Source organism: Gallinula chloropus (assembly GCF_964237585.1).
Source record: "Gallinula chloropus genome assembly, chromosome: 11".
NCBI lineage: Eukaryota > Metazoa > Chordata > Aves > Gruiformes > Rallidae > Gallinula > Gallinula chloropus.
In genome coordinates, this window is record NC_140096.1 from 9112500 (window position 1) to 9138314 (window position 25815).

Here is a 25815-nt window from a genome sequence, read left to right on the forward strand (position 1 = left end):
GGACACAGGGTGCTGCCTCGGCCCAAGGACTGAGCCCCAGCTGGAACCACAAATAAACCTCAGTGTGGTCACAGGGGCGGCCTAGGAGAGACACTCCCAGAGTGAAGGGCATCACCCCCAGAGCTGTTGCTGAGAGAGACCAGACATCTCTTGGGCTGGGAATGAATGTAGCAAGGAAACGAGACAGTGGGTGTCTGGGGAAGCAGTGGGCTGTGACCCACGTTCAGCAAGTTTCAGCCCCACCACCTCTGTATTGGCTCAGCAGAACAACCCCAATCACTGAGAAGTCTCGGTGGGCCTGTGGGACACAGACCTTGTGGGAGAACGGCTCACGTGAGGAGGAGGAGGAAGAGGAGGAGGAGTGCCTGCTGCCTTGGCCTCCCAGCCATGCTGATCCGAGCGGCACCGCCCAGAAAGTTGGGCTCAGGCAGGAGCTGGCCCCGCTCAGGCAAAGCCCCAGCACAGCCACGTCTGCTGGCACCATCTCCTGGGACAGGGCCCCGCTGACAGCAGGGATGGGCCGCAGAGGCTCCCACAGCATCAGTCCTGCCCCGTGCAGCAGGAGCAGCATTCCCAGCCCTGCTCATCCCTCACACCGTGGCTGAGGGAGGTGGAACAGAACGGAATGGAAGGAGCTTCTCCCAGCAAAGGTCCGACCCAACTCCAGTCACTCTGCCCTGCATCCCAGCATGGGAAATCCGCTCCTTGTGTTCCAATTACAAAGGTCCCCCTTCCCAAAAAGCAAGCAGGTCAAGGGCCACTCCTGTCCTCTGCTGTCCCTTCCACAGCCCATCAAGCTCTGTCTAGCGCTGCCAACGCTGTCGGGCACCTGCATGGGCAGCGAGCACCCCCCGGCCCGCCGGAGCAGCAGTGAGAGGACTGGGAGCAGTTCCAGGAGCACCTGGGCAGGGTCTTCTCTCCATCGCTTTCTCCTTCTCTCCTAATGTCCTGAGCCACTGAAGCCAGCGTGCTCTGGAACCAGTGTCCAGTCACAGAGCTGCTCTCCAGGCGCTGGAGCTGCAAAGTCTCAGCTGCGATGCGGCCGTTCCACAAGTGCAGGGAATCCCCTGGGCCTGGCTGGGCTGCGGTGGCTCCGGAGCCTGGAAGAAGAAAACAAGTGTGCTCTGTGCCATGGTGTAAATCCATTGGTGATGGCAAGAGCACAACCAGAGCGAGCCCCCATCTCAGCACCTGCCCCTGTCCACCCTGAGCAGGCTCCAGAGGGACAGAGCAGGCTGGGTGACCCAGCCACCACCACACCCCCAGCACCTCTGGCTCATCCCTCCTCCTGCAAGGGTCTCCCAAGGGAAGGACTTTTCTCCTTCCCCTCTTCGGAGGTTCCCATGGCCACTGTTGACCCCCACCAGCTCCCAATGCCAAACCCATGCCACACATGTGCTTCAGTTTGGTTGCTCTGTGTCCCAGACACGTACCTCTGGCCTCAGCTCTCATCACCCGGGGTCCTGCCTTGCGGCGATGAAGAACTGTGTGAGGAAGCACAACACAGGGAAAGCTGAATCCCTGCCAGGATCCTGCTCAGCTCAGAGCCCCGACGCAGACAGAGGGATGGCTCAGGGGTGGATCACTCAGCTGGGTAACGGCTCAGGGCCAGGTCACTCAGCCAGGTAACAGCTCAGGGCTGGGTCACTCAGCTGGTAAGAGCTCAGGGCCGGGTCACTCAGCTGGGTAACACAGCTCAGGGACGTGCTCTTGGTGTAACAAGCTCAGTGCCGGCACTGACGGGCATCTGCCAGCCTTACGCACACCAGCTCACACCTCTGGCAGCAGCTGGCGAGTTGTAAAACCTGAAGCTTGTTTCAGGTGTTACTGCCAGTGACACGTGGTGCTACACACCACACCACCATCAAGTCAATGCCGCGCTGCCCCAGCCTCGCCCCAAGGCTTCAGCGCCCGAGCCATTGCTCCTCTGCGGGGCAGCTACACACACCCCCATGGTGTGTGACTGTCCCCTGTGGGCCTCACATCTCCCACCAGCAGCTGCAACACAGCCAGCCCCCTCCCTTTGCTTAGTTCCAGCCTTTGGGCTGAGACCATCAAGTACAGGGCAAGAGGAGCTCCCCAAGGAGCCCGGTGCTGCCCCAGGGCTGCTGGAATTCCCCTGCCCCCCTCCCAGCACCCACTTACTTGCTTGTTCTTCGGGAAGCTGTCTCGAAGAACTTGGTCCTGGAGGCCACCCTGTGAAGAGCACAGGAGAGGTCACCCCAGTTCTCTGATAAGGCAATCTGCTAATTAGATCTCATCTGCACCAGGGGAAAGTGCAGGAGCATCAGCAGAGAGCCCAGCACAGAGCAAGCATGGGAGCTGCTCCCACACAGGCGCTTCCCCGGCACCGCTGCTGAAGATGGTCCCTTGAGGCCGTGCGTATTCCCCGGCACAGAGGTGCTTTGGCTGGGGACAAGGGGTCTGCATCTCATTCAGCAGGAGGCTGGACTCCAGGCAGCTCCCTAAGAGTGACCCAAGTGGGGAAGTGTCCTGCTCAAGGCTTCTCGGAGCCAGGAGCGAAGTGGCTCTCTGGCCACTCACAGGGACAGACAGAGCTCAGCCCCAGGCTGTGCTTGGGAAGGTCTGGAGCTGTGCTTTCCCTGCCATGGCCGTGCTCCCCAGGCTGTGCCCTCTGCACAGCTCTCCCAACATGATGCTCAAACCACACTTCACCCGTGTCAAAGGGGACATCCACAGGCTCCAGGCACTGCACACCAGCAGTGCTGGAACCCAGCGTGGTGCCTCTCCTCTTCCAAAACTCCCAGTAGGCAACACCAGCTCCTACTGCTGCCACCCAGGCTAAGCTCACCCCTCTGCTCCACCCAGCTCCCTCGGGCCCATCCGGGTCCCGAGCACCCGCCGAGGGCTGCTGACTCACACAGACGAAGGTGTCTCCTCTGTTGTCCCCACAATCAGGTCCGGCCTCTGCTCCAGCCTCGGTGGGACGGGAGCCCTGCACGGTGGGTCTGGGGGCCTCACGGGGGGACGTGTTATCACGGGCTTTTCACCGTGGGATCGGGGCTTGGGGACCCCGTCACACTCGCCTGCAAGGTTGAGATGACACCACTGAGTGCACAGCCTTTGGCACAGGGCTAGGAGTCTACAGAGATGTGAAACAAGTTAGTGGGCTTAGTTCTGTCTGTCTGTCTGTCTGTCTGTCTGTGGGCCCCAGCATCCTCTCTGAGAGCAGCCCAGCTTTCTGCCCTGCTCACAGGAGCTCCTGCCTCGCTGCTTTTCTCCCCCAGGTCCAGCTGACCTCACGGATCACTGAACCCTGAAGCCCTTGCTGAGCTCTGACAGCCCAGCCGAGCTGGTGCCTTCCCAGGGACACCAATCCTTGGGGTCTCCTCTGGCCCACTGAAGGGTCCCTGCCTTTCTGATTTAGACATTTCCACCACTCCAGAGTCCTGATGAGGAACCAGACAAAGACGTTCTTCTATTTGGCAAGATAATTAACTAGCACAGCTACTTAACCAAGACTTTTCCAGCCCCTCACTGCTGCACCACACCCGGGCTCAGCCACCAGCCCCTAACCCACCCCTCAGAACCTGCGCTTTCTCTTGGGAGGCTGTGTGCCTCAGACCTCCCAGTGACAGGCCTGTGTTCCCATCCTTCCTCATCCTCCAGCCTGCATGCCTTCGGACTCCTCCAGCTTTCCCAGACTATGCCCAAGGTGTACAGTGAGCGAGCTGGTTTCCAGGCACCCCCACAGATGCAACATCACTTCAGGGGCAGGTCAGTGCCCATCTGCACAAATGCTCCAGGCACAGCCAGGTTTGTGATGCCACAGCCCCAGGACACCACGACTTCCAGCACACTCACCCTCTCTGCCGTAGATCCCTGGCCGGGGAGCCGGTCTCCGGGCCTGGAGCGTGGAGGTCCTCAGGGCAGGGATGGCCACCACCCCATTGGCAGCCTTGCTGGTCGGCTTCACTCCTCCATCCTGCAGCCGGGCCACCAGCTTCCCCACGTCCGGCTCAGCGCGGGGGTCGGGCCGGCCCTCGGTGGGGGGACGCCCCAGCTCGTCCCCCCCCGGCCAGGGTGCGGGCAGGCGGCTGCGGTGCAGCGGTTTGGGGGCCTCGGTGCCGCTGCTGCCGTTGGGCGTCTGGCCGTGCCGGTCTGCTGCAGAGCCAAGGGGACAGACAGCGTGTGGTTAGAGGCTGCACAGAGGCATCGCAGCCTCTGCCCGCAGCAGTGAGGGCTCTGCCCCAGAGCTGCCCCACAGCAGTGAGGGCTCTGCCCCCAGAGCTGCCCCGCAGCAGTGAGGGCTCTGCCCCAGAGCTGCCCTGCAGCAGTGAGGGCTCTGCCCCCAGAGCTGCCCTGCCGGGCCGGGCACGCTCGTGGCGGGGAGCACGGAGGATGAGGCTGCTTCAGCAGTGATGCTCCCTCGCTCGGAGCAAGAGGCAAACAGCCAGCAGCTCATGGAAATGCTGAGGAACAAACCCCCTGCAAATCACAGGCTATACTGATGGGTTTCTTGGAAATTTCCAGTACTGCTGCTCAGGAGGGGGTTTGCACCACGCTCTTACGTCCCTCCACAAACCAGTCATCACTCCCCCTTGCAGTGCTGGAGCCTGTACGTGGGATACAGCGGCAGCACTGTGAGATGGCTCACACCCTGCTGCCTCGGCTACCTGCTCCCAGCAGCATTGAAATGCAAGACCATCTCCAGCACACCGGCAGCCTCAGGATTTTAAGGAGCAATTTGAATCAATCATGTCTTGCTGGGGCCAGAAGCACGCTTGTGTGGAGCCTGAAGCACCGACAAAGCTCTGGGAAGTGTAACAGAGCAAGAGCCTCTCTGTCTCTGTGGTGATGATGCGATCTCGGGCACCGCTTGCAGCAACAATTAGAGCAAATGGGGTGCACAGAGAAACATGATTTCAACCTGACGTGCCCTTTGGCACGCTGACAGGGGCCTGGCCATTCCTGACACTCAAATGAACTGTTCAGCAGAGTTGTGCTTGCTCTAGAAAATGCGATTGTGGGTCAGGAGAAGCGTGGCAGGGTTTGTGCTCTGGGTGTCAGGGCAGAGCCAGCCCTGCAGACCCTCTCAGGACCACCGGGCTCTGGCGGGGTCAGGCTCCAGCAGCCCCCAGCCCCACAACGCTTGCTCCTGTCCCACCAACTCTGCCCTGCAGCTGTGTGCCCATCACTTTGCACTTTTGGCTCTGAAGCTGCCAAATCTCCCTTCTGGCTGCAAGAACCAGTCTTGGTTCAGCTCACAAGGAACCCTGCCAGTAGCACAAAACCCCAAACCCCACGAGTTTGAGCTGTGGGACGGTGCCACTCACCCAGGAGGCCTTTTGGCCTTCCCTTCCCAGAAAGAGCTCGCTGCCTGGGGAGCAGAGCCCAGGAAAAGGGGTCAGAAGGAACAGGAGCCCAAGGGCAGGAGGGCACCGGTGAGGCGCTGACTGACCTCCGCTCTCCTCCACAGAAGCACCGAAGAAGACGGGTCGTTCCCTCAGAGGACGTTTGGAAATGGTGATGGGTTTGTGGCGCCGGGCAGCCACCCTGGGAGGAGGCACCGGGGGGGCCGTGGTGTCTTCTGGGGGGCCGGAGTAGATCTGCAAAGGCAGACACAGACAGCTGGGCTTAGCTGGCCCACCCTGACCCCAGCCAAGGGTCCCCCAACCCGCCCAGTACAGAGGTGGAGGGTGCAGACCCCCCCATCCTGGGCCAAGCAGCCAGTGCCGGCAGGTCAGGCAGCTCTCCGAGGACAGCACGCTGCAGCCACGCTCCGAGCCACTGGGGTCACTCAGCTCTGGGACAGGGTTTGGTGGCTGAGCTGCACCCCGAGCAGAGCCCCATCTCTCACAGGGCGAGTGACCCCTGCCCAGAGCAGCCCCCAGCCCACACAGAGCACTCTGTGCCCCCAGCTGCCTCTGGCTGCCCCAGGAGGCTGGGAAAGCCAGGGCTGCTCCAAAGCACCCGAGCCACAGCCCACAGAGCCTGGCAGGACCCTTGCTGACAGCTGCCCCAGCCCGACCCTGGCTGCCCTGGGGCTCCCCAGAAGGGACGGAGGGTGCTCGCCAACTGCTCACAAGGGTCAGCAGTGCCCAGAACAGCCCGGGATGCCAGGGATAGAGTGGGGCTGGAACCATCCGGGACAGCCGGGGCTGCCAGGGATAGAGCAGGGTTGGAGCTGCCTGGGACAGCCAGGGCTGCCAGGGATAGAGCAGAGCTGGAACAAGGCTGATGCTTTAGTTATGGCTCCACAGACGTGGCCTCTGTGGGCTTTCCCTGGGACCAGCTGCCTCCCTGCACACCCGCTGTGCTAAACCAATTACCACAGCGAAACCACAAACACAGACCAAACACGTAGAAGCAAATGATCCTGGGCAGGGGAAGGAAGCCCTGAAGCTGGTGGTGTCTGAGAACTGTGAGGTTTCCACCCCAGCGAGGCGATAGGATCTGCAGAGAGCACCCCAAAAATCCACCACATTGTTTCAGGTTGGGCATTAAACCACCCCTCAGCTCCAGCTCACAATGAAGCGTGTGGCACCGCGACATTATCACCATGAAATACTGGCACAACAACAATGCTGCTAAGGACTTTCACCTCCTTTTCTCACCGGACATATGGCACCTATTTGGTTGGTCTAATTTAGAGGTTCTCATTTCAATCAGTGCCTTTTTTAAGAGCTGACTAAGAATTAAGCCTGGGGGCAGGTCTCCTGGAGATCTGAAACACCTCCTTAAGGACCAAAACGGGCCGCTCTTGTGTTTCTCCCACAGGCATCAACCGAATTCATCTCAGGCTTCACCATGGCTGGGGTGGCACAGGGCACTGAGACCCACGGCTGCGTTACCTGTCCCGGGAGAACACAGAGCCGGTGTCTTCCCAGCCATGGGTGGGCATGGCCCAGGCCCAGGGAAGGAGAGCTCCCACCAGCCTGAGCTGACAAGCAGGGGCACCAGCCCTCAGTGCAGGCTCTGATACAGAACAACTTCCTGGTGTCTCACAGAGGACCTGTTAATCAGAGAATGTGCCATTCCCATCTTATGAGGTGCGGCAGTATCGCTATTGGAACCAGAGCGTGGCCTTCCTCCCAGCACAGAGCAGTGCTGGGAAGCCAAGGTGAGGGACGAGGGAGAAAAACACACCCCCACTTTGACCTTCCTCCCCCGAAGACCGGGGCAGCGTGTGCCACAGTGAGGAGCACGGGCACCCCGCTCCCCACACCTCCCTTGCCTGGCCAGCGTGGGGACACTGACAGCCCCACACAGCTGGGAGGGCTGTACAAGGAAGGAGGTGTTGACAGAGCAAACACCTTTAATTTAACCCGGCACTGGATACAAGCTGTGGAAGCAGCAATTACCCACAAAGGCTTCAGGAATAGTTGCTTTGGCCTCAGATTCTCTGAGCAGCACTATCTAAACTCACCCCCCTCTTCCTCCAGACTCATTTAGAGTGTTTGCTCATGGCTGAGCTGGAAACACTTCCAGCGCCGACGCCGAGTTTACAAGCTCAATCTAATAAATGTTCCTAACTTAACCTTACCGCTGGAGAAATTAAAAGCAAGCAGAGAGGTGTCTGCCTTAATTAAAGAGCTGGTTCCAGCTCCTGGAAGCAGCTGTGCCGTGCCGGTGGTGTGTGGGCGCAGCCTGTGTGAGACAGGGGACAAGGGCTCAGTACTGCGCAAGCAGCACAAGCGCCCCAGCACACCACTGGCACTCCAGCACACTACTGGCACTCCAGCACACCACTGGCATCCCAGCACACACCACCGATGTCCCTGCACACCATCAATGTCCCCGCACACCATCGATGCCCCAGCACACACCACTGATGTCCCTGCACACACCATCGATGCCCCCGCACACCATCGATGCCCCTGCACACCATCGATGCCCCAGCACAAACCACTGATGTCCCTGCACACACCATCGATGTCCTGTTTCACTGTGGAAACTTATTTAAAACTTATTAAAAACTGTTTGCAGAGACTACAAAGAAACCAGCTCATGACTGCCTTCCTGTGTGGACACTCAAAGGTCTCCCCGAGCTCCCATCCCGTTTTGTGGGGTTCAATCCTCGGCACCACGACCGACCCCACATCCCCCATCCGGGTGCTCCGACTCCGCACCCACTTTGACAAGACCCTGCCTCCACCCTCAGCCTCTCCCAAAAAGTGTCCCCTGGCAGGTCTGTGCTGCTGGGAGCTCTGCTGCTCCCCTCACCACAAACCACAGCCTTTAGAGGCTGGCTTCCAACCTTCCCTGCCTCTGAGACGTAGGAGATGGTTTGGTGATGGAAGTGCTGTGAGGAGGTGAAGGACAAGCTCATCCCTTCAAACACTGGTGTCAGGGAGGAAGCCTGCTCCCTGGCCCTGAGCTGAAAGCAAATGCTGCTACAGGTCAGCACACAGCTCCACCAGCCTCCAGCCACCCCGATAGACACCGTTCCACCCGGTATTGGGAGGAGAAGGTGTGAACACAGAGGGATGTTCTGCTCCAGGAGACAAAAGGCCCCTTGACACAACGCTGCTGTCTACAGACGCATCTCCAGCACCCACGAGAGCTCTCACCAGGCTGGGTGTGCAGGTGATGATGCTCCGAGGCAGCACGGAGCCCAGTGCTGAGCCCTCACCCTCAGAGAGCACTGGCCAGCCCCGCAGGCACCCCGCAGGCAGCAGGTCCCCTGCCCAGAGGAACCATCCCTGCTCCTGGATCCAGACAGGTCACATTCACTCCTCCATTATTCTCATTGAGCTTTGGGGGGTTTGTCCCTCCTGTATTAACTCTGCTCCTTGACACCAGCTGTGCCCTGGTCTAGCTCCTGACCTGCCAGAGGCAAGCATGAAGTCCTGCCATGTCCAGGCACAGGGCAGGGGGGTGTTTAATACAGGTCCCTCTTATTTGGAAAGAAAATCAACCACCAGGGCTCAGGGCTTCCTTCAGAACTGGCTAAAGGTAACAGTGAAGAACATACCTGCTAAGCTCTTTGTCTCCCCCTGAAGCATTTCAGAACAGTACCTCACAGAGAAAAGCTCCCAGCCCCTCAGGAGGCTCCCGAAGCTCGACATGGTTGCCACAGCAACAGTCTGCAGGAGCAGGATGGAGCTGCCAGCCCTACCTTCCCAAAGTGCTCGATGAGGATCTCAACCACTATGTTTTGGAACTTGATGTTCATCATTGCTGCCACGGTGTCCTCCTGCGCCCGCATCAGGGTGGGTCCGAATATCACCCCCATGTTGGATGGTGACATCAGGTTCTCCCGGCTGTGCTCACAGATGCTGCAGAGAGGAGAGAAAGAGGGGACAGCTGTGGGTTTCATGAGGGTTCTTCCCAAACACATCTCGCTCCAAGTAGTACCAAAAAGGACACAGGAAGAATCAGTCACTCAATTTTCTTCCTTTGGTTTCAGCAGAATTTGTTGCCCAGCCCTACCAGAGATAAATCATGTCCCTTGCTACAGCACCCATGTCTGGCCAGCACAAGTGTCTGGGAGAGCATCTGTATTTGATCCCTGAGCTGCTCCTCATTCCTCTTTAGCCCTGCAATCAAGTCAGTGTTGGACACTTGGCTGTGATGGTCCCTCTCTCTGGAGGAGAGGGGCTCACTGCAGGGACCATGCTTCGGGGGCTTCTGCATGCTGCACCCTCCTCCGGGAAGAAATGCTGCTGTCAGAGAGCAGAGCTGCTGGGCAGCCTTCCAGCTCCAGACATGCAGCCCCGCGGAGCAGCACCCACTCCCACCGGAGGGGACACCAGAGGGGACACCGCCCAGGAGGGCACTGCAGGGGGGGACTTGGTGCTGCCATGCCATGAGTTCTGGTTTGGCCCTGTAACTCTGGTGTTAAAGGTGTTTCTGTCAGCACAAATGGGAGAGGGAACAGAATTCAGGTGTGAACACTTCAAGGAGCAGCCACAGGGACCACGAGTACAGCCTCAGTCTCATAGGACCACAGGCCAGGCACACTCAGCTCTGCCCTTGTGCAGAAGAGTTTTGAAAAGCCACAAAGATACATGCCCAAAAGGCTGGATGTGAAGGGCAGGAAGAGCCCAGCCAGCCCCCCTTGCCCCCCAAGAGCTCCCTCCCCAGACCACCCAGTCCCATCACCGTCACCTAACAGACTGCTGGTGGCTGGCTGGTGACACAGCATCGCCCAGTGCCCCTGAGCACCCCACACACCTCTGTGGGAGCAGAGACCAACCCGCTCAACCTTTGTGCAGCTCTAAGGGCTCAGGTCAGTCAGCCCACAGAGCTGGGGTAACACTGAAGTATGCCTCACGCCCAGCCCCGCGCAGCGGCCTCGCAGCGCTCCCGGTGCCAGGTCCTGTTAAGGGGAGCGAGCGGGGAGGTTTACAGCTCTGCTGTCAGGGTGTGTGTTCACTGCCTGGTGCTTGTCAGAAAGGGGATGGGAGCAGCAATCAGAGAGAAGCATTGCTTAATGCAGCGTGTGGCAAGGCCGATGGGACCCTTTGTGCAGTCATAAATTCCTAAGGGCACCGTGGTAGGCAGAGTTTTCCAAGCCTGTCACAAAAACAAGGCTGGTTCCTCCAATCCCATCACTCCCCCACTTTGGCCTTAGGGAAAAGGTTCTGCTTACTTGACAAGGTGTTGTATGAGGAGCTCCAGCATCTCCCTGTTCTTGTCAGGCAGTTTATAGACCAGCGCGTGAATGGCTCCCAGCCGGTAATCCAGGTTCTCGGATTCTGGCAAGGAGCAACACAGAGAAGAGTTTGTTCCTGGTGCTTTCAAAGCCCAAGAGAAAGATAGAGCCCAAGAAGATCTGTGGGAGCTGCTCCAGCGACAAGGTAGGGCTGGCCAGACCCGGCAGGGGGAAGCAGAAGGAAAGGGAGATTGCACAGCAACAGAGTAATCACTGTGAGAAACAAAATGCAGTGGAAAGGGGAGAAATGGAGCTTGTGAGGGAGCTCAGAGTCCCACTCTGAAAAGGCCAGGCACTCCCATCGCACCCTCACCCCACACACCTGGGGAACACATGGCCCCGCTGCTGGGCATCTCACCAGCTGTAACGCTGAGCAGCGTGATAAATGTCTCACAGGGAAAAAAATGTCCCTGACCCACAGAGGTCACCCTCAGAGCATAAATAACCAAAGAACAATAAAATACTTGGTGTGAAAAGAATAGTGTGGGCTCTGGGTAGCTGGGAAGCTCAGTGGTGCAAGCTCCAGAGGGAGGGCAGGGAAGGGATTATGGCTGTGCCCAGAGCCAGCTGTCATGGAGAGTGATAAATCTCAGGCTTGAGCACAATCAGTGGGTGGGGGAAAATTTCTCTTCCAAGAAAAACCGAGTGGATTAAATCTCCAGAGGTCCAAGCTGAGGAGAGGTGGGTGCTCTCCTGCCCTCCCACTGACTTCAAGGAGGCACAGGGGTGTGAAGGATGCTTTAATCCAAAGTGCTTCTGAGTGCACTATCGATTTCCAGGTGCCCATCCTCTCACCCTGAGGGAGATGACCAGCTCCTGGCATCCCTCTCGTCTCCATCTCCACACACTCTGAGGATGGAGCTGGCCCAGAATTATTATGGCTTGTCCAACACGGCCCTGGCAGCCTGGCACAGGCTGTGGCAGCACCAGTGATGCCCATACACCCAGGTTACTTGGCTGCCCATGTTAGTCCGTCAGTCTTGAGAGCCACAGCAGACAAATGTCTTTCAGGTACTGGGAGACACTTTGGATTCCACACCCCAGGAGAAGCCTTACAACCTAAAGGGAGCCCCTGCACTTCCCAACCCCCCCATTCCCTCACAGGTTTTCAATAAATATATTCAGACTACAGAGAAACAGTTCTTCTGGGACACTGGTGCTGATTCAGGTCAGTGGACATCCATGCCCTGTCTCCCAGACCCTCTGCGAGCACAACACCCCCTTCAAGGGGAGGGTGCTGCAGGAGCAAAGGGAAGAGGGAAGGGAGGGGTGCCGTGCCACTGCCTGCTGTGCACAGGGAAGCACTGGGAAGAGAGGGGCAGGGACACACCGCCCTGGGGCTGGCAGGGCTCCGTCGAGTGATTTCGGCTGGAGAGGGCAGGGCTAGGGACTGCTGCAGGGCAGCTGTGGGACTTACTGGCAGCCAGGACCAACTCTTTGTGGAGCTTGTACGTCATGACGGGTTCCGACAGGTTCCTGCAACAACCAGACCAAAGACTGAGCTCTGGCAGGGCAGCATGACCCCCCCCTACCTGATCTCAAAGGACCCACCGGCAAACCTGCTTGTCCTCCAGCACCCCCCGATCCTTGAGACCCCCCCAGGCAGCACTGGGTGAACTGCTGTGCCCACAGCCTCCCTATGGCAGGCCCTCACAGAAGGAGAGGGATCTACTCCTCCTCCCCAAGCCTCTGTCGCTGCTTTGCCCTCTCCAACAGCCAGCTGCTGACATCTGGCTGTGCTCCCCTCTCAGCAGGACCAGCCCTGAGCTTCTCAGCCCCTGGGGCAGGTGTGGCTGCAGCTCACCTGAGGTAGAACTTCAGGGAGCTGGTAATCGTCTTGATGTCCCAGTCACCGCTTTGGAGATCCACGTCCCCTGGACATTTGGGATCTGGAACAAGAACAAACCAGCTTTACAGTAAGGTGCATTTCTGGGCTGTTAATACATAGCATGCTCTCAGGGATGCTCTCAGGGCAAACCAGGCTGCAGCAGCACCTCAGGCAGACTGCCGATTGTCCCTGCTGGGGATGGCAGAATGGCACCGGTGCCAGTGTTTGGGAAAGGCAGAGGAGCAGCACTGACCGTGGGCAAAGGAAGCAGCACAAGGTCACTTTTAAGCAGCAGTGAGAAGCAAAGGTACATCCTCTACGTTTGTTTTCCCCAGCACAGCCAAGACCAGCAGAAATCACACATTTCAACAGAGCCAGGATCAGTTTCCTGATACCCAAAGTAACCCAGGGGTGCAGCTCTGATCCTTCCTTCGCAGCTGCTCCCCTGAAAGCTGTTCTAGAAACACATTCCCTCTGGCTGTGCCGAGGAGAAGCTCAGAGGGAGCACTGCAGTACACTGTGCTCCTGCCCGCCCCCACCCAACCACCACACCGCTTCCGCAGGGCGATGAAGGACACGGTTGGAGGACGGGGGCAGCTGGACTAAAGAAATAAATGGGATCATTTATCTTAAGAAAATAGAATTAGAGACAAAAAATTTAAAAAATAAACCCTGTATGTCCTTTCTGGAGCTGAGGGGGAGATCCTCCTGTGGCAGCCGTTGCTGCTGCGCTGCCCCTCGCCAGTCTGTGCACAGCAAGGTGGCCTCTGCTCAGCCAGAGTGACGGACACCAAGACAGCAGAGAGCCACTCATTGGGGAGTTCAGAGGAGAAACCCACAGAGCTGCTCATGGGGAGGGTGGGAATGAGCAGCAATAAAACCCCAGGGCAGGTAATTAGTCATCAGGCAAGCAGAACCAGGGAGCTGCCTGAGGTCACTGCTCCATGGGAATCGGGATGGCTGCACATCAGCACAAGCAGCTCTTGGAATAAACAACAATAGTGAAAGAAACAGTAAAAATCAATAACAAAAGCCTGTGGATGCTGTGTTAGTGTTGGACGCCCACGTAGGGAGCTGGTGTCTGCCCGAGGCAGGAATTGGTGTGACTGGACTCTCTGCTTGGTGCTCCAGCCCTCAGGCAGGGACAGGGAGACCCTCGGGGCTCACAGTGTCCTGCACCCACGCGTTCCACAGGCAAGGCCATGACAGCCTCAGCCACATCCCAGCCTGGGAACACCTGTCCTGGCACAGAGTGACCTGCTGAGCCCCGCAACCAGCACAGGGACCTGCAGCCAGCACAGGGACCCGCAGCCAGCACAGGGACCGTTACTGCACCTCGCATCAAGACTGCCTGTCAGCTTCCACACTCACATTAAACACGGGGGTCAGTCAGTCAGGGCTTCCCTGAAGGGGCTGCCTGCCCAGTACAGCTCTACACAGCACCCCAATGAGGAAAAGGACCCCCGAGCTCGTCTGTGTGGGCTGGTTGAGGAGATGGCCATGGGGGACCCATGGGACAGGGCAGCGCTGCAGGAGGGGCTGCCCCAATGATCCCAAAGGTCCTGCAGACTAATTAATGAGTGCTAATTGAGGTCTGTCTCTCCTTTGCAGTGCCTAGAAAGGATTGAGCATAGGCTTTTATCAGGGAAAAGGAGTTGCGATGGCCGAGCAACCAGTGACTCCTGCCACTGCCTGACCATTAGGCGATGCTGGCAGTGATGAGGGGGGAGAGCTCGTCTCTCCAGCATCCCACACCCCAGCCCGGCGGCAGGAACACGTCTCCAGGACTTGTCCCCACTCCCAGGTCGCTGCCTTGCTTCGTCTCACTGCCGCCCTCGGGACTGGACCAGCACACTGCACTGCCAACACGCAGTGTGATGGAGATGGAATAGAATTGTAGGGATGCAGACAGAGGCCCCGGGAAGGAGGAGCCCAGGACACCCCTCGGCGATACCCAGCCCTCCCCGTCCCTCCGAACCGCCCCGGGCAGCCCGACCGCGCGGGACGGGGGATTCTTACCGAAAAAGGCGTTCAGCAGCTTTTGCACCTGGATGTTGCTGCCGACGGTGCGGTAGATGCCCTCGGTACTGATCCCTGCGGGAGCAACCCCAGAGCGTTACCCCGGCCACGGGCCGCGGGCCCCATCTAGCGGCACCGCCCGCGCCCGCACCGAGATGGGACGGGACCGACGGGACGGGACGGGGCGAGATGGGCCAAGTCTGACGGGACTGACGGGATGGGACGGGACAGGAACGGCCGGGATGGGATGGGACAGGGATGGGATGGGATGGGATGGGATGGGATGGGATGGGATGGGATGGGATGGGATGGGATGGGATGGGATGGGATGGGATGGGATGGGATGGGATGGGACGGGACGGGATGGGACAGGACGGGACGGGACGGGATGGGACGGGATGGGATGGGACAGGACCCGCCGGGACAGGACCAGCTGGGGTGGACCTGCCAGACCGGGATGGGACTTGAGGCCATCGCCCCTTGTCCTGTCCCCACAGACACTGAGAAGAGGCTGGCCATGTCCCCCTGTGTACCACCCTTCAGCTATTGATAACCACTGATCAGATCCCCTCTCAGGATGCTTTTCTCCAGGCTGAACAGCCTTGAGAAAACAAAACAGTGGTTCATTGACCAACACCACTGCACCACACAAAGTACAACAGAACTCAAGGCCACAGACACAACACCTGGATGGTGGCACCTCTCCACCCCACAGCAACACCTCCCTACACCACGGTGACACCTCCCCTCGCCATGCCACACCAGCACCTCACCTTTGGTTTCCACTGCATTGATGCACTTCCGTACAAACTTGAAGCCGACCTCGTTCAGCTCCACTGTGTGGAAGAAGGGAAGTGGTGTGAGCTGCCCGAGCCCCAGCTCCCCAGGGAGAGCCCCCACCCAGAGCCTGCTCAGCACACAGCCAGCAGTGCCCTGCACACAGCAGGGTTCACACCAGTGTCTGCATCGTGTGCACCCCTCCATGAAAACACAGGTATTCCTTAAACCCAACAAGGAGTTACCAGTTCCACATGTTCTCTGTTTTTCCTGGAGCCTGTTTTGAGCTGCAGCACTGCTCCCTACCCTCTTTCCATCTTTAATCACCACAGTGTAAATCAGAGTCCTGCCACATGTGAATTTGCATCTGATAAGGGGCTGATTAATCATCCCCAGAGCTCTGCAAAACCTGCAGTTGAAGCTCTTCCACATCACAGGATTGTGATGTTTCTGCTTATCTACTGGACTGGACTGAAAAGCAAAACCAAATGACCCTGCTGGTTGATTTGGCACTGTAGGGTTTGGGTAACTTTGGAGGGTGTTTGGTTCTTTGTATTTTACTGGAAAAGGCCCAGCACAGGCTGTGGGGGCAGACCCTAGGAACCAGCCAGGCTGTTCTCCCTTCCCGGAGCAACAACAAGGAAAAGCTCAGACCTGTCCTGGCTCCAGCACAGGAACCAGCAGACACCCTTCAGCACCGATACCCTGGTACCTGACACTGAGTGGTATGACACAACTTCAAGTCTCTCTGACTCTTAGCCATTAAAAACAGAGAGTATTTACTCTGTGAAACATGAGCCATGTTCTTTCCAGGCGTGTGATGCAAACACAGTCAAACAACAGGTTTCTCACTTATAGCCCTGCCAGTGCTGCCTCTGTGCCCAGTAAAGCCAGCTAATTAAAGCACTGACAGATAAAAGCAAGCTCCAAGATCCAGAGCACAGGGCACGAGGTCCTGCAGTTCTCCAGGGCAGCTCCTCAGCCTGCCTGGGGCTGTACCCCGCTCACAAAGGGGTGCCACAGGATGGGTGGGTGGGCTGGGAGCTTCAGGAACCAGATGCCACCTCCCTGTTTCCATCAGAACCTTTGCTGAGGGAAACGTCCTCAAAACCTCCTGCTGATCCTTCCCCCTTGTTACCTGGGGGTTCAGAGGCACAAATTGAACTCTGCATCTCTGTGCTAATTAAAACCTGCACACTGGAACTGATAACTTTTACCATCTGCAACTGATTTCTATCTGGCCTTGGTGTCAGGCACCAGGATGGAAGGGAAAAGAGTGTGACCAGAGGGTAACAGCCTGTGCAGCAGGAATCAGGGCGATTGTATCTGCACTGAAATACACTGCCTGCTCCCAGACAGCTTGGACAGCTCAGAGGAACAGCAAGAGGAGTGACTCACTTTCTTCCTGCTTCGTGATGGGACTGTGGTAGATCTGAAGAAGAGGAGGAAACAGGGGAGGAAGAAACAAAACCATAATGCAGCTTCATTCAATATTTATTTTCTAGAGCAGATGCAGCCCCATAAAGCACCCAAAGCCACCACAAACAGCAGGACCACGAACCAAGGCAACATCTGTTTATGACTAAGCAAGATACCATTGTCTGCACACCGAGTTTCTGCAGCACCCATGTCTAGGACAGAGGTCTCCCAAAAACTGGAAGCTTTGTCCTTAGAGCACCCTGCAAAAACTCTGTCCTTAGGCAGTGGGACAGTCTGGCAGGCTGGGTTCTGGGTTTGTCATTTCATTGCTTGCTCCAAGTGTCAAGTGCCAGACATTCCTTCGTGGCCCCCAAAAACACACTTTATACTTTGTTATCAGTATCAAGCAGCAGGTGCCGTTCTCAATAGAAACCTCAACTCCTCCACAGACAGTAGCACCCCACATGAACCAGGGAGCCCCAGACGTCCCCAAGGGCCGGGCTGCCCAGCAGCGCACACGGACCCTCTTGCACTTCCCTGTCCCTTCCCCTTGGAACGAGGGGAGCATTGTGCAGCAGCCACAGTCTGGCGCAGCACGGCTGGGGAGTGTATCAGGGCTTTGATGGGGAAACCCAACCACTGCCACATGCTGTGGCATGAAGCCCCACTACCACAGCCATGCAGCAGAGACATGCAGCAGAGCCGTGCAGTGCAGCCATGCAGTGCAGCCATGCAGCAGAGCCGTGCAGTGCAGCCATGCAGTGCAGCCATGCAGAAGAGCCATGCAGCAGAACTGTGCTCCCATGCAGCAGCCATGCTGTGCAGCAGAGCCATGCCGAGCTGCAGAAGGGCTCTGGGCCGTTGCTGTGCCAGCAGAGGACTCTGCTCCACAGCACATCCACTCCGGGCAGCAGCTCCCTCAGGACCTACCGGCTCCTTCCCATCCATGGCTTCCATCCACAGCCTTCGGTTGGCTTCCGAGAGCGCCTGCAGCGTGATGGTCCCAGACCTGCACAGGGTTCACCCGGGGACAGGCAGGAAAACGAAGCAAAAGAGAAGAGGTGTTTTTTAATGAACACAGAGAGTGATTTTGCTCAGGCTGACGGGGCTCTGGGGCTGCTGGAATCCCAAACATCTCACCTCTCATTGGTTTCAATGTCAAAGCAAAACCTCTTGTCTATCGAGTCAGTCTTTCTCCGCACGCAGGATTTCAGCGTCAGGTCTAAGGTGCCCTAGGACAGAAAATGAAAGCCAAGGTGAGACACAGGGGAGACTGGGGGGTCTCTCTGCACCCTCAGGCTCAGCCCAGCACGGCACTGCCTGTGGGGCACCATGTGAGTGCCCTGTCAGCCCCACGGTGTTGGTACCCAGAGCACAGATGGTCCTTCCTGCACCAGATGGAAGGCCCTGTGAGCCAGGCTTCCTCTCCTCAGCCACAGAGCTTTCAGACTTCAGGGCACTGCCCATGAATGGGCACTGGGTACCTCTGTGCCAAGCAGCACACCTGCATGGAGTGGGAGCACGGCTGCAGCAGCCCCAGCGAGGCAGCCGCGTGGTCTCTGTTGCCAGCACCGTGCTTCTCTTCTCCAAGTCTCACCCACTTGGGTCTGGATTCTTATCAGGGTTAATCAGTGCCATGAATGACTCACAGCACTCGCTGTCCAAACAGCCTCACACAAACACCTCGTGGAACCAGGGAGGTAACAGAGCATCACCAGGGCAGGCCCTTCGCTCCCCTAACAGCCGGCATTAGCTGACAAACACAGTCCATTTGTAAGTGATGGTGAGGTCTCCAGAGCTCCACAGGAACTCTGCAGAGCCTCAGAGGGCTCCCAGCCAGCCCAACCCAGGTCTGTGGACCCCAAACATGTCACTACTCAATGGGTATCACCGCTGCATCTGCAAGATCTCTGGCAGGAATGGATCAAGCGGATGCGGGCCAGCCCAAAGCAAGGCCAGGCTCCATGGCTGTGGCTGGCTTACACTGTGATGACAGGGTCCCAGCTGTTATTTGGGGGGTTCAGAGCTCTGCTTGTAGCCATGGCATCGGAAGGTGTGTGGGTACCCCTGAGCTGAAGGTGCAGATTACAAGGGTTAGGGGCTAACTCTCCCTACCTGCACCCGCTCCCCTTACGAGCCGTGGGCAGAGTACAGACGACAACAGACCTCACCGGTCAATAGTCTGGGTGTTTCTTTGCCAGGGCCTCTGCCAAGGGCCTCCAAAAAGTATATTTACTGTTATTTTATTGCTGCAGAGGGCTGCCAAAGAACAGGCCATGAGATCACGAACTGGAGCACAGCTCGCCTGACTGGGAAGTCCCGGGGGGACATGGCTCCATGGCAGAGGAGGGTGGGTGGACTCAGCTGGACGCACTTGCAGTACTCCGTCATCCAGGCCTGCATCCCACCCCTCCCCTGGCACACAGAGGAGCTGCAGGGAACTCCTAGGCACACTTGCAAAGACCAAAGCATTTAGTGACAGGAGCAGTTCCCCAAATCGCTGCGGTTTAGAGCTGCAGCCCTGCCCTCTCCTAACACCCATCCCACTCACAAGTAACCAGTTCTGAGCTCAGAAACCAAAATCACAAGCTGGGGACTGTGTGAACACACAGAGGCAGAGAGCTGCTGCTTCTGGGAGTGCTCACCTAGCAACCCAAGTCAATCAAGTACTCGCCATCGCTGCCCAAGGGCTACGTGCAAACAGGCTGTGGGTTCCCTGCCATGTGTGTGGATAAACAGAGCAACTGGCTGGTCTGGAAAGCAGGAATTTCACGCTAGAGCAAAGCTGCAAGAAGCCACCGCTGCCCGAGGAACGCTACGTGAGCCATGGCACGTCCCGAGGATGGGCACAGCCAGACTGGTCCTGATGGCAGGGCTGGCCCTCCTGCACTGGACGTGGCACCTGTATATCTGACTGCATGCAGAGATGAGGTGGGTGGGTTGGAGGTGAGCCCTGACAGCTGGTGGAGCGTTACCAGGCATCCCTCCCCAAAAACAACTCACTTGCTTAGCTCCAGGCTTCTGGTCCATGGGCGTCATGCGTAAGGTCTTTGCCTCCTTCTCGTACTGACAGTAGTACTTCACCCAGGAGATGCCCAGCGCCCCTGCAGAAACACAACCCAGCATCAGAGATGGTGCTGTGGGTGGGCACAGGCAGCTGGGCACCGCTGGTGCTCCCCCCATGTCCCCACTTCTCTGGGGACAGAGACCCCTGGCCCTGGGGGACACCTCCAGCATCTCTGCTGCTGAGATCCAGGAGCAGCGGGAGGGGGAGAGGTGCAGGGGGGGCAGCAGCCGCCTCCATCGCTCCCAAAACGCTGCTGGTGAAAGGGTGATTGTGGGGCCCTGGTCATAGGCCAGGCTGGCTCAGCCAAGCCCAGCCACAACCCACACTGGAGGATCCTATGTGTCCTGAATGCCTGTTTCATACGGGCACCACTGCTCCTCCTGCTGCTGGAAACCTGGTCTGAAGGCAGCAGCACGTTAAAACATGCTGGAAGCTCCTGCTTGGATCACACAAGGTTCACTGACCCTGAGCTCTGCTGTCTCACCTGCACCCCTTTGTATGAAATACTTCAACTGAGACTTCTGGGGTTGTTTTGAGCTGCAGCATCAGGAGGAACAACTCTCCACACTCAGTTTATAGGGGACATAGAAACAGAGGCAGCAGGCAGCCACTGGCACGCAGAACACGCAGCCATGTGGGGACTCACATCACTGTGAGCTTATAAAATCAGGGTAAACTCACACCCCAATGTATATGTGTATCTCACCCAAAAAGGAACTGCTCACAGTGTCAGGGCCACAGCTCCCAGGGGCTGCTGTCCCCGAGCACCCAGCCTTGCCACCTAGAGCTGTGCTGAGTATTTGTCACAGCCTGATTTGCTTGACTCTGACTCCACACACAACCACAACGGGTTTGCTCCCCTGTCACCAGTTACCAGCCCTCGGAGACACTGCAGGAGGGAAGCTGGGCAGGTCTGACAGGACACAGCCAAGCTGGATCTGCCAGAGCTCCAGTCCCTCCAGCACTACAACAGAGTAATAAACCTCATCTGATCTGCAGGGCAACGAGCTCTTTGCTGACGTGGCTCATGTAGCCCAGGGCAGCTCTGTGCCAGCATTGAGAAAGCTGGCAGCTGACAGGCAGTGACATGCTGTGCAGCACAGCCCACGGGATGCTGGGCACAGGACCTGACACAGCAGGGCCACAAGCCAGCCAGCCCAGACCCACGTGTTCTCCAAGGTGCTCAGAGGCAGACAAAAGCCATTACATTTCTCCTGAGTGTACAGGTAGCCCTCGATGGTGGGCTGCCCCGGCAGCTTGCAGGTGAGGGGGGCTTCCTTCATCCTCTTCTTCAGGTCTTCCAGCTCCTCCCGCGTGCTGGAGAAATGATTCCTTGTCTGTGAGGAGAGAACAAGCACATCTTGTTAGGGCACACACCTGACCAGCAGCGGAGAGCAGGTGGCAGGTACTCCTGGTCACATGTTAAGGGCTGTGGCAGAAATGAGTCAGTCCCCGGTGTACACACACAGAAGCCACTCCAGGGACTGTGGCAAAGCTCCAGCTGTAACAACACTGAGCTCCAAAAGGCGACTGAAGAGACACAGTGTAACATACCCTGTGTGGAAACGGGGCTGAGGAGTCAGTGCTTGGAGGACACCGGTGCTTCCAGGAAAAGAACCTTAGCACACTTCAGGGCAAGGAAGAGCAGAAGGAAGCACCTGGCTCCTCCACACCGCTGCTGGGTAACTGGAGTCTTCTACAAAACTAAGTGATGGATTCCTCCAAAGATCATGCTATGGATTCCCCAAAAGATCATGCTGTGGATTCCTCCAAAGATCATGCTATGGATTCCCCAAAAGATCCTGCTATGGATTCCTCCAAAGATCATGCTGCCCTGCTTGGCAGGAATCATTTTTCCAGAGTCACATCAACACAGGGTAGGAAATCAGGGCGTTTTTAGGGAACACCAGTTAGAGCAGTTAATGAGCCAGCAGCAAGCTCAGCTGGGCACAGATGTATGGCTGTGGTTCCGTGGGACTGAGGGCCAGCCACAAAAGACTGAGCATAAAAGGAACAGGACACAGGTCTTCTACCCCACGAGTTCCCTTCACCAGCAGAGGAGCTCACCAAAGCACATAGCAAGCTGGTACTGCTCAGATCAAGACTGGAGGCCTTTTTAGAAGTCGTGTACAATTTCGATCTCATGAAATTGAAAGCAATTCTCAGTCTTGTTTATGCACCAGGTTAAATGATACGATGGCACCAGCCCCTTCCAGCCAGAGAAAGGTGCTGTGATAGGACCTGTGGACTCTCTGGTGCAGGAGAGGAGAAAATACATGTGCACTGAGAAGGAAATAACTTATCTGCACCTCCCACAACGCAAACAGGACAGTCTGTTCTGCATGGAAAAGCCTTGCCACCAGAGGCCATTAAATACAAACAAGTCACATGCAAAAAATAGTTGAGCAGGGCAGGAACTCACGTTCTGCAGGCTGAGCTGAAGCTGCTGCTTATAAGGGAGGAAATCCTGCGTGAGCTCAACTGTCAGGTTGTTGTAAGTGAAGAGGCTGTGGAGAAAAGCCAGCACCTGCAAAGGAGAGCACAGCCATACATTAGACTTCTATGCTTCCCATCAGAGGGCTTCTGTAGCTCAGGAATCACAGACACAAACACACTTTGCTCTCACAGTTCTGGAGCAACACAAGTTTGAGTTACGCACACAGCGTCCCTAAAGCCCAGCTCTGCCACCCACACATCCGTCCTAACGAAACACACCCGAAATCAGAGACCCTGCTGGGAGAACAAGAGCAGATCTGCAGATTGCTACACAATCCAAAGCTCCTCCAGGCCCGGGCAGAGCCACCCTCCCAGGACAGGGTCCCTGCATGAGGACACCAGCCCCGCACACTGGTACCACCTCAGCCTGTGCTGGGCCAGTGAGGGGGGCAGGTAACTCTCTCCCTAATGCTTACCAAGCACAAGGTGCCCAAGATAATTCATTCCAAGTCCTGCAGCTACCCCAGCGTCCAGCCTGCTCCTCAGGACTGGCAGGCACAGAGCAAGGAGCCTGTGCCTTCAGGGTCCTTGCTGCTACGCCACAGCAATCAGAGCACGATGTTAACTCCTGCTCCACCTCAGGACTCCCCAGGACTGAACCCAGCCCGATCACTCATCCCTTCCTGTGGTTCTCTGCAGCTCAGCACCTCAAACAACAAGGCCTGAAGGAAGAGGGAGCTCCTACCGGCTCAACAATGCTGAATTTCTTGCTCTCCTGTACTTCCTGGATCTGGTACACATACTCCAAGGAGGACTCAAAGAAGTTGTGTCTCTCTTTGTCAACCTGAAGGTCAGCCTGGAAGGAAGAGGGAGAGGTGAAGAAAGAAGACACATCTCATCTACTGGGACAGTGTTTGAGTAGTGGCTGTGTGCAGCCTGCAGGAGGGTGCCCTCCCTGAGGAGACAGCCTGGCCCAGCACCTGGCCCCGGCTCGGAGCACTTGCCCAGACCCAGACGACCAGAACACCAGCCAGTCTCATTCTGTGGGATGAGGCTTTCCCAAAGTGTGTCTGTCACGGTAGCACAAGCTCCCTGTCCACCCCCAGCCCTGCCCCTGTGAGGACAAGGCCACTGCCACAAGCCTCTCACCTGACTCTTGCTGTGCCCAAAACCAGCGATTCCAGAGCCGCAGCACTGGGCAGGACAGGGCAGCGTGTGGTGTCACCACGCACCGTGCGCCCTGTGAAGCAGCTGGTCACAAACTGGGCAGGCAGATTCCACCTGCCCCAGCTCCAGGGTGTGGGCTGGAGCAGCTGGGACTCTCCTCGCTTGTTGCAACACGTTTGACAGCAGCAAGAGCTGGAAGGGCCCCCCTGTGTCTGCTGCTCACTGCCACCGAGGGTCCCCGGCCACTGAGGGCCCCCTGCCACCGCCAGGAGCTGCGCAGGAACCAGCTCCATAAAAATAACCACAACCTGTTACCCTGCAGCCAGAGCAGCTCCCCAGTGGGTGGGCAGAAGGGTGGCTGGTCCCCAGCTGTGCCAGTGGAGCTGGTCACTGCCCAGTGCCATGGGGGTGAGCACAGGCACAAAGCCACTCAGCACCCTGGGGAGAGCTACCAGCTCGGTACACCTGGTCTCATCCAGAGAACCTAGGCTTTAGGGAGCTTTAACAGCTTATCAGCTTCCACTGCTTCCTGGGAGGGATGGTTTCCTTTCTTGAGCTCTAGAGCCACTGGGGATGTTGGTTCCAGGCCTGACTGAGGAGAAGCCCGTACTCACCTCCTGTAATTGGGATTCCTTCTTTTTGGAAGACAAATGCAAATGCCGATCCAGCATCGAATAAAACTTCTCTCCATCCTTCTCAAACTTCTTCTTCCTTTCCTGTAGGTGGGAGAGTTGCAGCAGAACCGTTATTGGTGCTTCCCAGGCAAGAACATGCACAACCCCAAGATTTTCTGTGCAATTCAGTGTTCCCATGGAAGATCTCTGGGTGACCCAACCAGAACAGGAGGCTGCTCACTATGTGCTCTTCTTCCACAGCTGGTGCTGGCACTGGGCTGAGTTACGCCTCACAGCCAAGCTCTTTGTGGCACGGGCACTTCAAGTGCTGCATCACGTCAGAGTTGTGGGAAAGGCTCCCCAATGAGGTACTGCTTTCCCCCCCCAGTCACTCCAACATCACATCAGCTTGAGACACCCTAATGCACCCAAACCTACACCCCATCTGCTGACATGCTGCTCGCTCAGCTCAGGACACCGGCCAAATACTTTCATGTCAAAGATGTGTCTGAGAGAAGAAAAGGTTTGTTAGTTTGGTAACTTTCTGTTTGTAAGCTTTTCTCCTGGGTCTCTGAAAAGCAATAGAACCAGAGCAGGAGGTGGAAAGGGCCCCACGGGGCAGGGAACTCATGGCCCCTTCGTTAGCACCGCCAGAGAGGGATCACTAACCCTGCAGTGAGAACTCACACAGGTTCTACAGCCCAGCAAACCTGAATGGGACAAAACATAGAACCAGAGCAGGGACAATGAAGGAGGAAACCCAGAGGGAGCACAGGGAGCTGGGCTGAGGACCAGGCTGGCTGCTCATGCCTTACAACTGTGAAACCACAGAGGACTGTGGCAATCAGCAACCAACCACGAGTAGAAGCCAGGCTGACAAGTACCCCAGGGGATGGTACCCAAGCCACCTGTATTGCTGGGAGGGAAATGAATTGCTCAGGTAAGGGAATTCCAGCCTGGCAACAGACTCCATGCCAGGTCCAAGCAGGACCAGCGTATACATACCACAGGGTACCTACAGGATGCCCACAGGCTCTGTGTAGCTTTTGAAAGCCCAGGCAAGTGGAAAGCAGAGTGAGGAAATCCCAGCCTCCTGTGGAATTCCCTCCTGAAGGCCCTGAAGCCCTGTTCTCCTGCCCCTGCTCAGGAATTCATGATTAAACAAGCCCAATGCCACCACCAAGCAGCACAGCAGGACTCTGCCAGGCTGGCTGGTATCAGCTCCTTCCCTCTGGGATCCAGAAGCGGCTGCGCAGTTGGAAGCTGCATTTCCTAAACCAAGTCCTTTCTCTTTCTTTAGTCGGTTCTGCCACAGAGTTTTGCTTCCCCATTCCCCCTGCGGGGACTGCCCAGCCTGTTTACTGGAGCAGAGGGAGCTCGCCCAGCTCCCCAGGTTGCCATCGTGGCTGGCATCTCAGAGCATGGCCACAGCACTCCCCTCGAGTAGCCAGGAGGAGCAGCTTGCCACCAGCACCCAGCCCTGCTCTGGGGGACACTGGTCCTCAGAGGTGCCACAGACAATGGGTGGGCAAATGTTACCGCTGGCTGCCTTCCCACCCCCAGGAGAGTCCCGTGTCTCTGATGCTCCCACCTTGCTCTTGTGAAACCACAACTGCTCTGGGAGAACACAGCAGCACCAGCTCAAGCGCCCTGGTTATATCCACCTGTCCAGAGCAGGGCGGGCTCCAGCCAGAAACCTCCTTACCCCCAGTGTGACACCCACCGCCCTGCCTAGACCCCAACATCCCAAGAGCCCCAAAGAGAAGTTTATCTTCTGGTATCACCCTCTGCAACATCAGGGGTACTGGGATACGTCCTGTAACCAGGACGGCTGCCAGCACAGACTGTCAGAACAGAACACTGCCCT

General features: G+C 57.3%; 1 protein-coding gene across 1 annotated transcript in view; it reads right to left on the reverse strand.

The window, feature by feature from the left end:
* Window positions 1-245: 245 nt before the first annotated feature.
* Window positions 246-25815, reverse strand: part of OPHN1 (oligophrenin 1) — a gene marked incomplete at its 5' end in the record, with an annotated part of 48722 nt that continues 23152 nt past the window's right edge. Inside the window, 20 exons of the mRNA XM_084269252.1 lie at window positions 246-1100; window positions 1434-1484; window positions 2146-2196; window positions 2882-3047; window positions 3826-4125; window positions 5423-5570; window positions 9083-9242; window positions 10559-10664; window positions 12039-12097; window positions 12426-12510; window positions 14469-14543; window positions 15242-15304; window positions 16644-16677; window positions 17595-17673; window positions 17805-17896; window positions 19668-19768; window positions 20939-21068; window positions 22154-22258; window positions 22913-23023; window positions 23949-24050. Of these exons, the coding sequence (XP_084125378.1) occupies window positions 1442-1484; window positions 2146-2196; window positions 2882-3047; window positions 3826-4125; window positions 5423-5570; window positions 9083-9242; window positions 10559-10664; window positions 12039-12097; window positions 12426-12510; window positions 14469-14543; window positions 15242-15304; window positions 16644-16677; window positions 17595-17673; window positions 17805-17896; window positions 19668-19768; window positions 20939-21068; window positions 22154-22258; window positions 22913-23023; window positions 23949-24050 (2010 nt within the window). The 3' untranslated portion in view covers window positions 246-1100; window positions 1434-1441. The remainder of the gene's footprint in view (window positions 1101-1433; window positions 1485-2145; window positions 2197-2881; window positions 3048-3825; window positions 4126-5422; window positions 5571-9082; window positions 9243-10558; window positions 10665-12038; window positions 12098-12425; window positions 12511-14468; window positions 14544-15241; window positions 15305-16643; window positions 16678-17594; window positions 17674-17804; window positions 17897-19667; window positions 19769-20938; window positions 21069-22153; window positions 22259-22912; window positions 23024-23948; window positions 24051-25815) is intronic.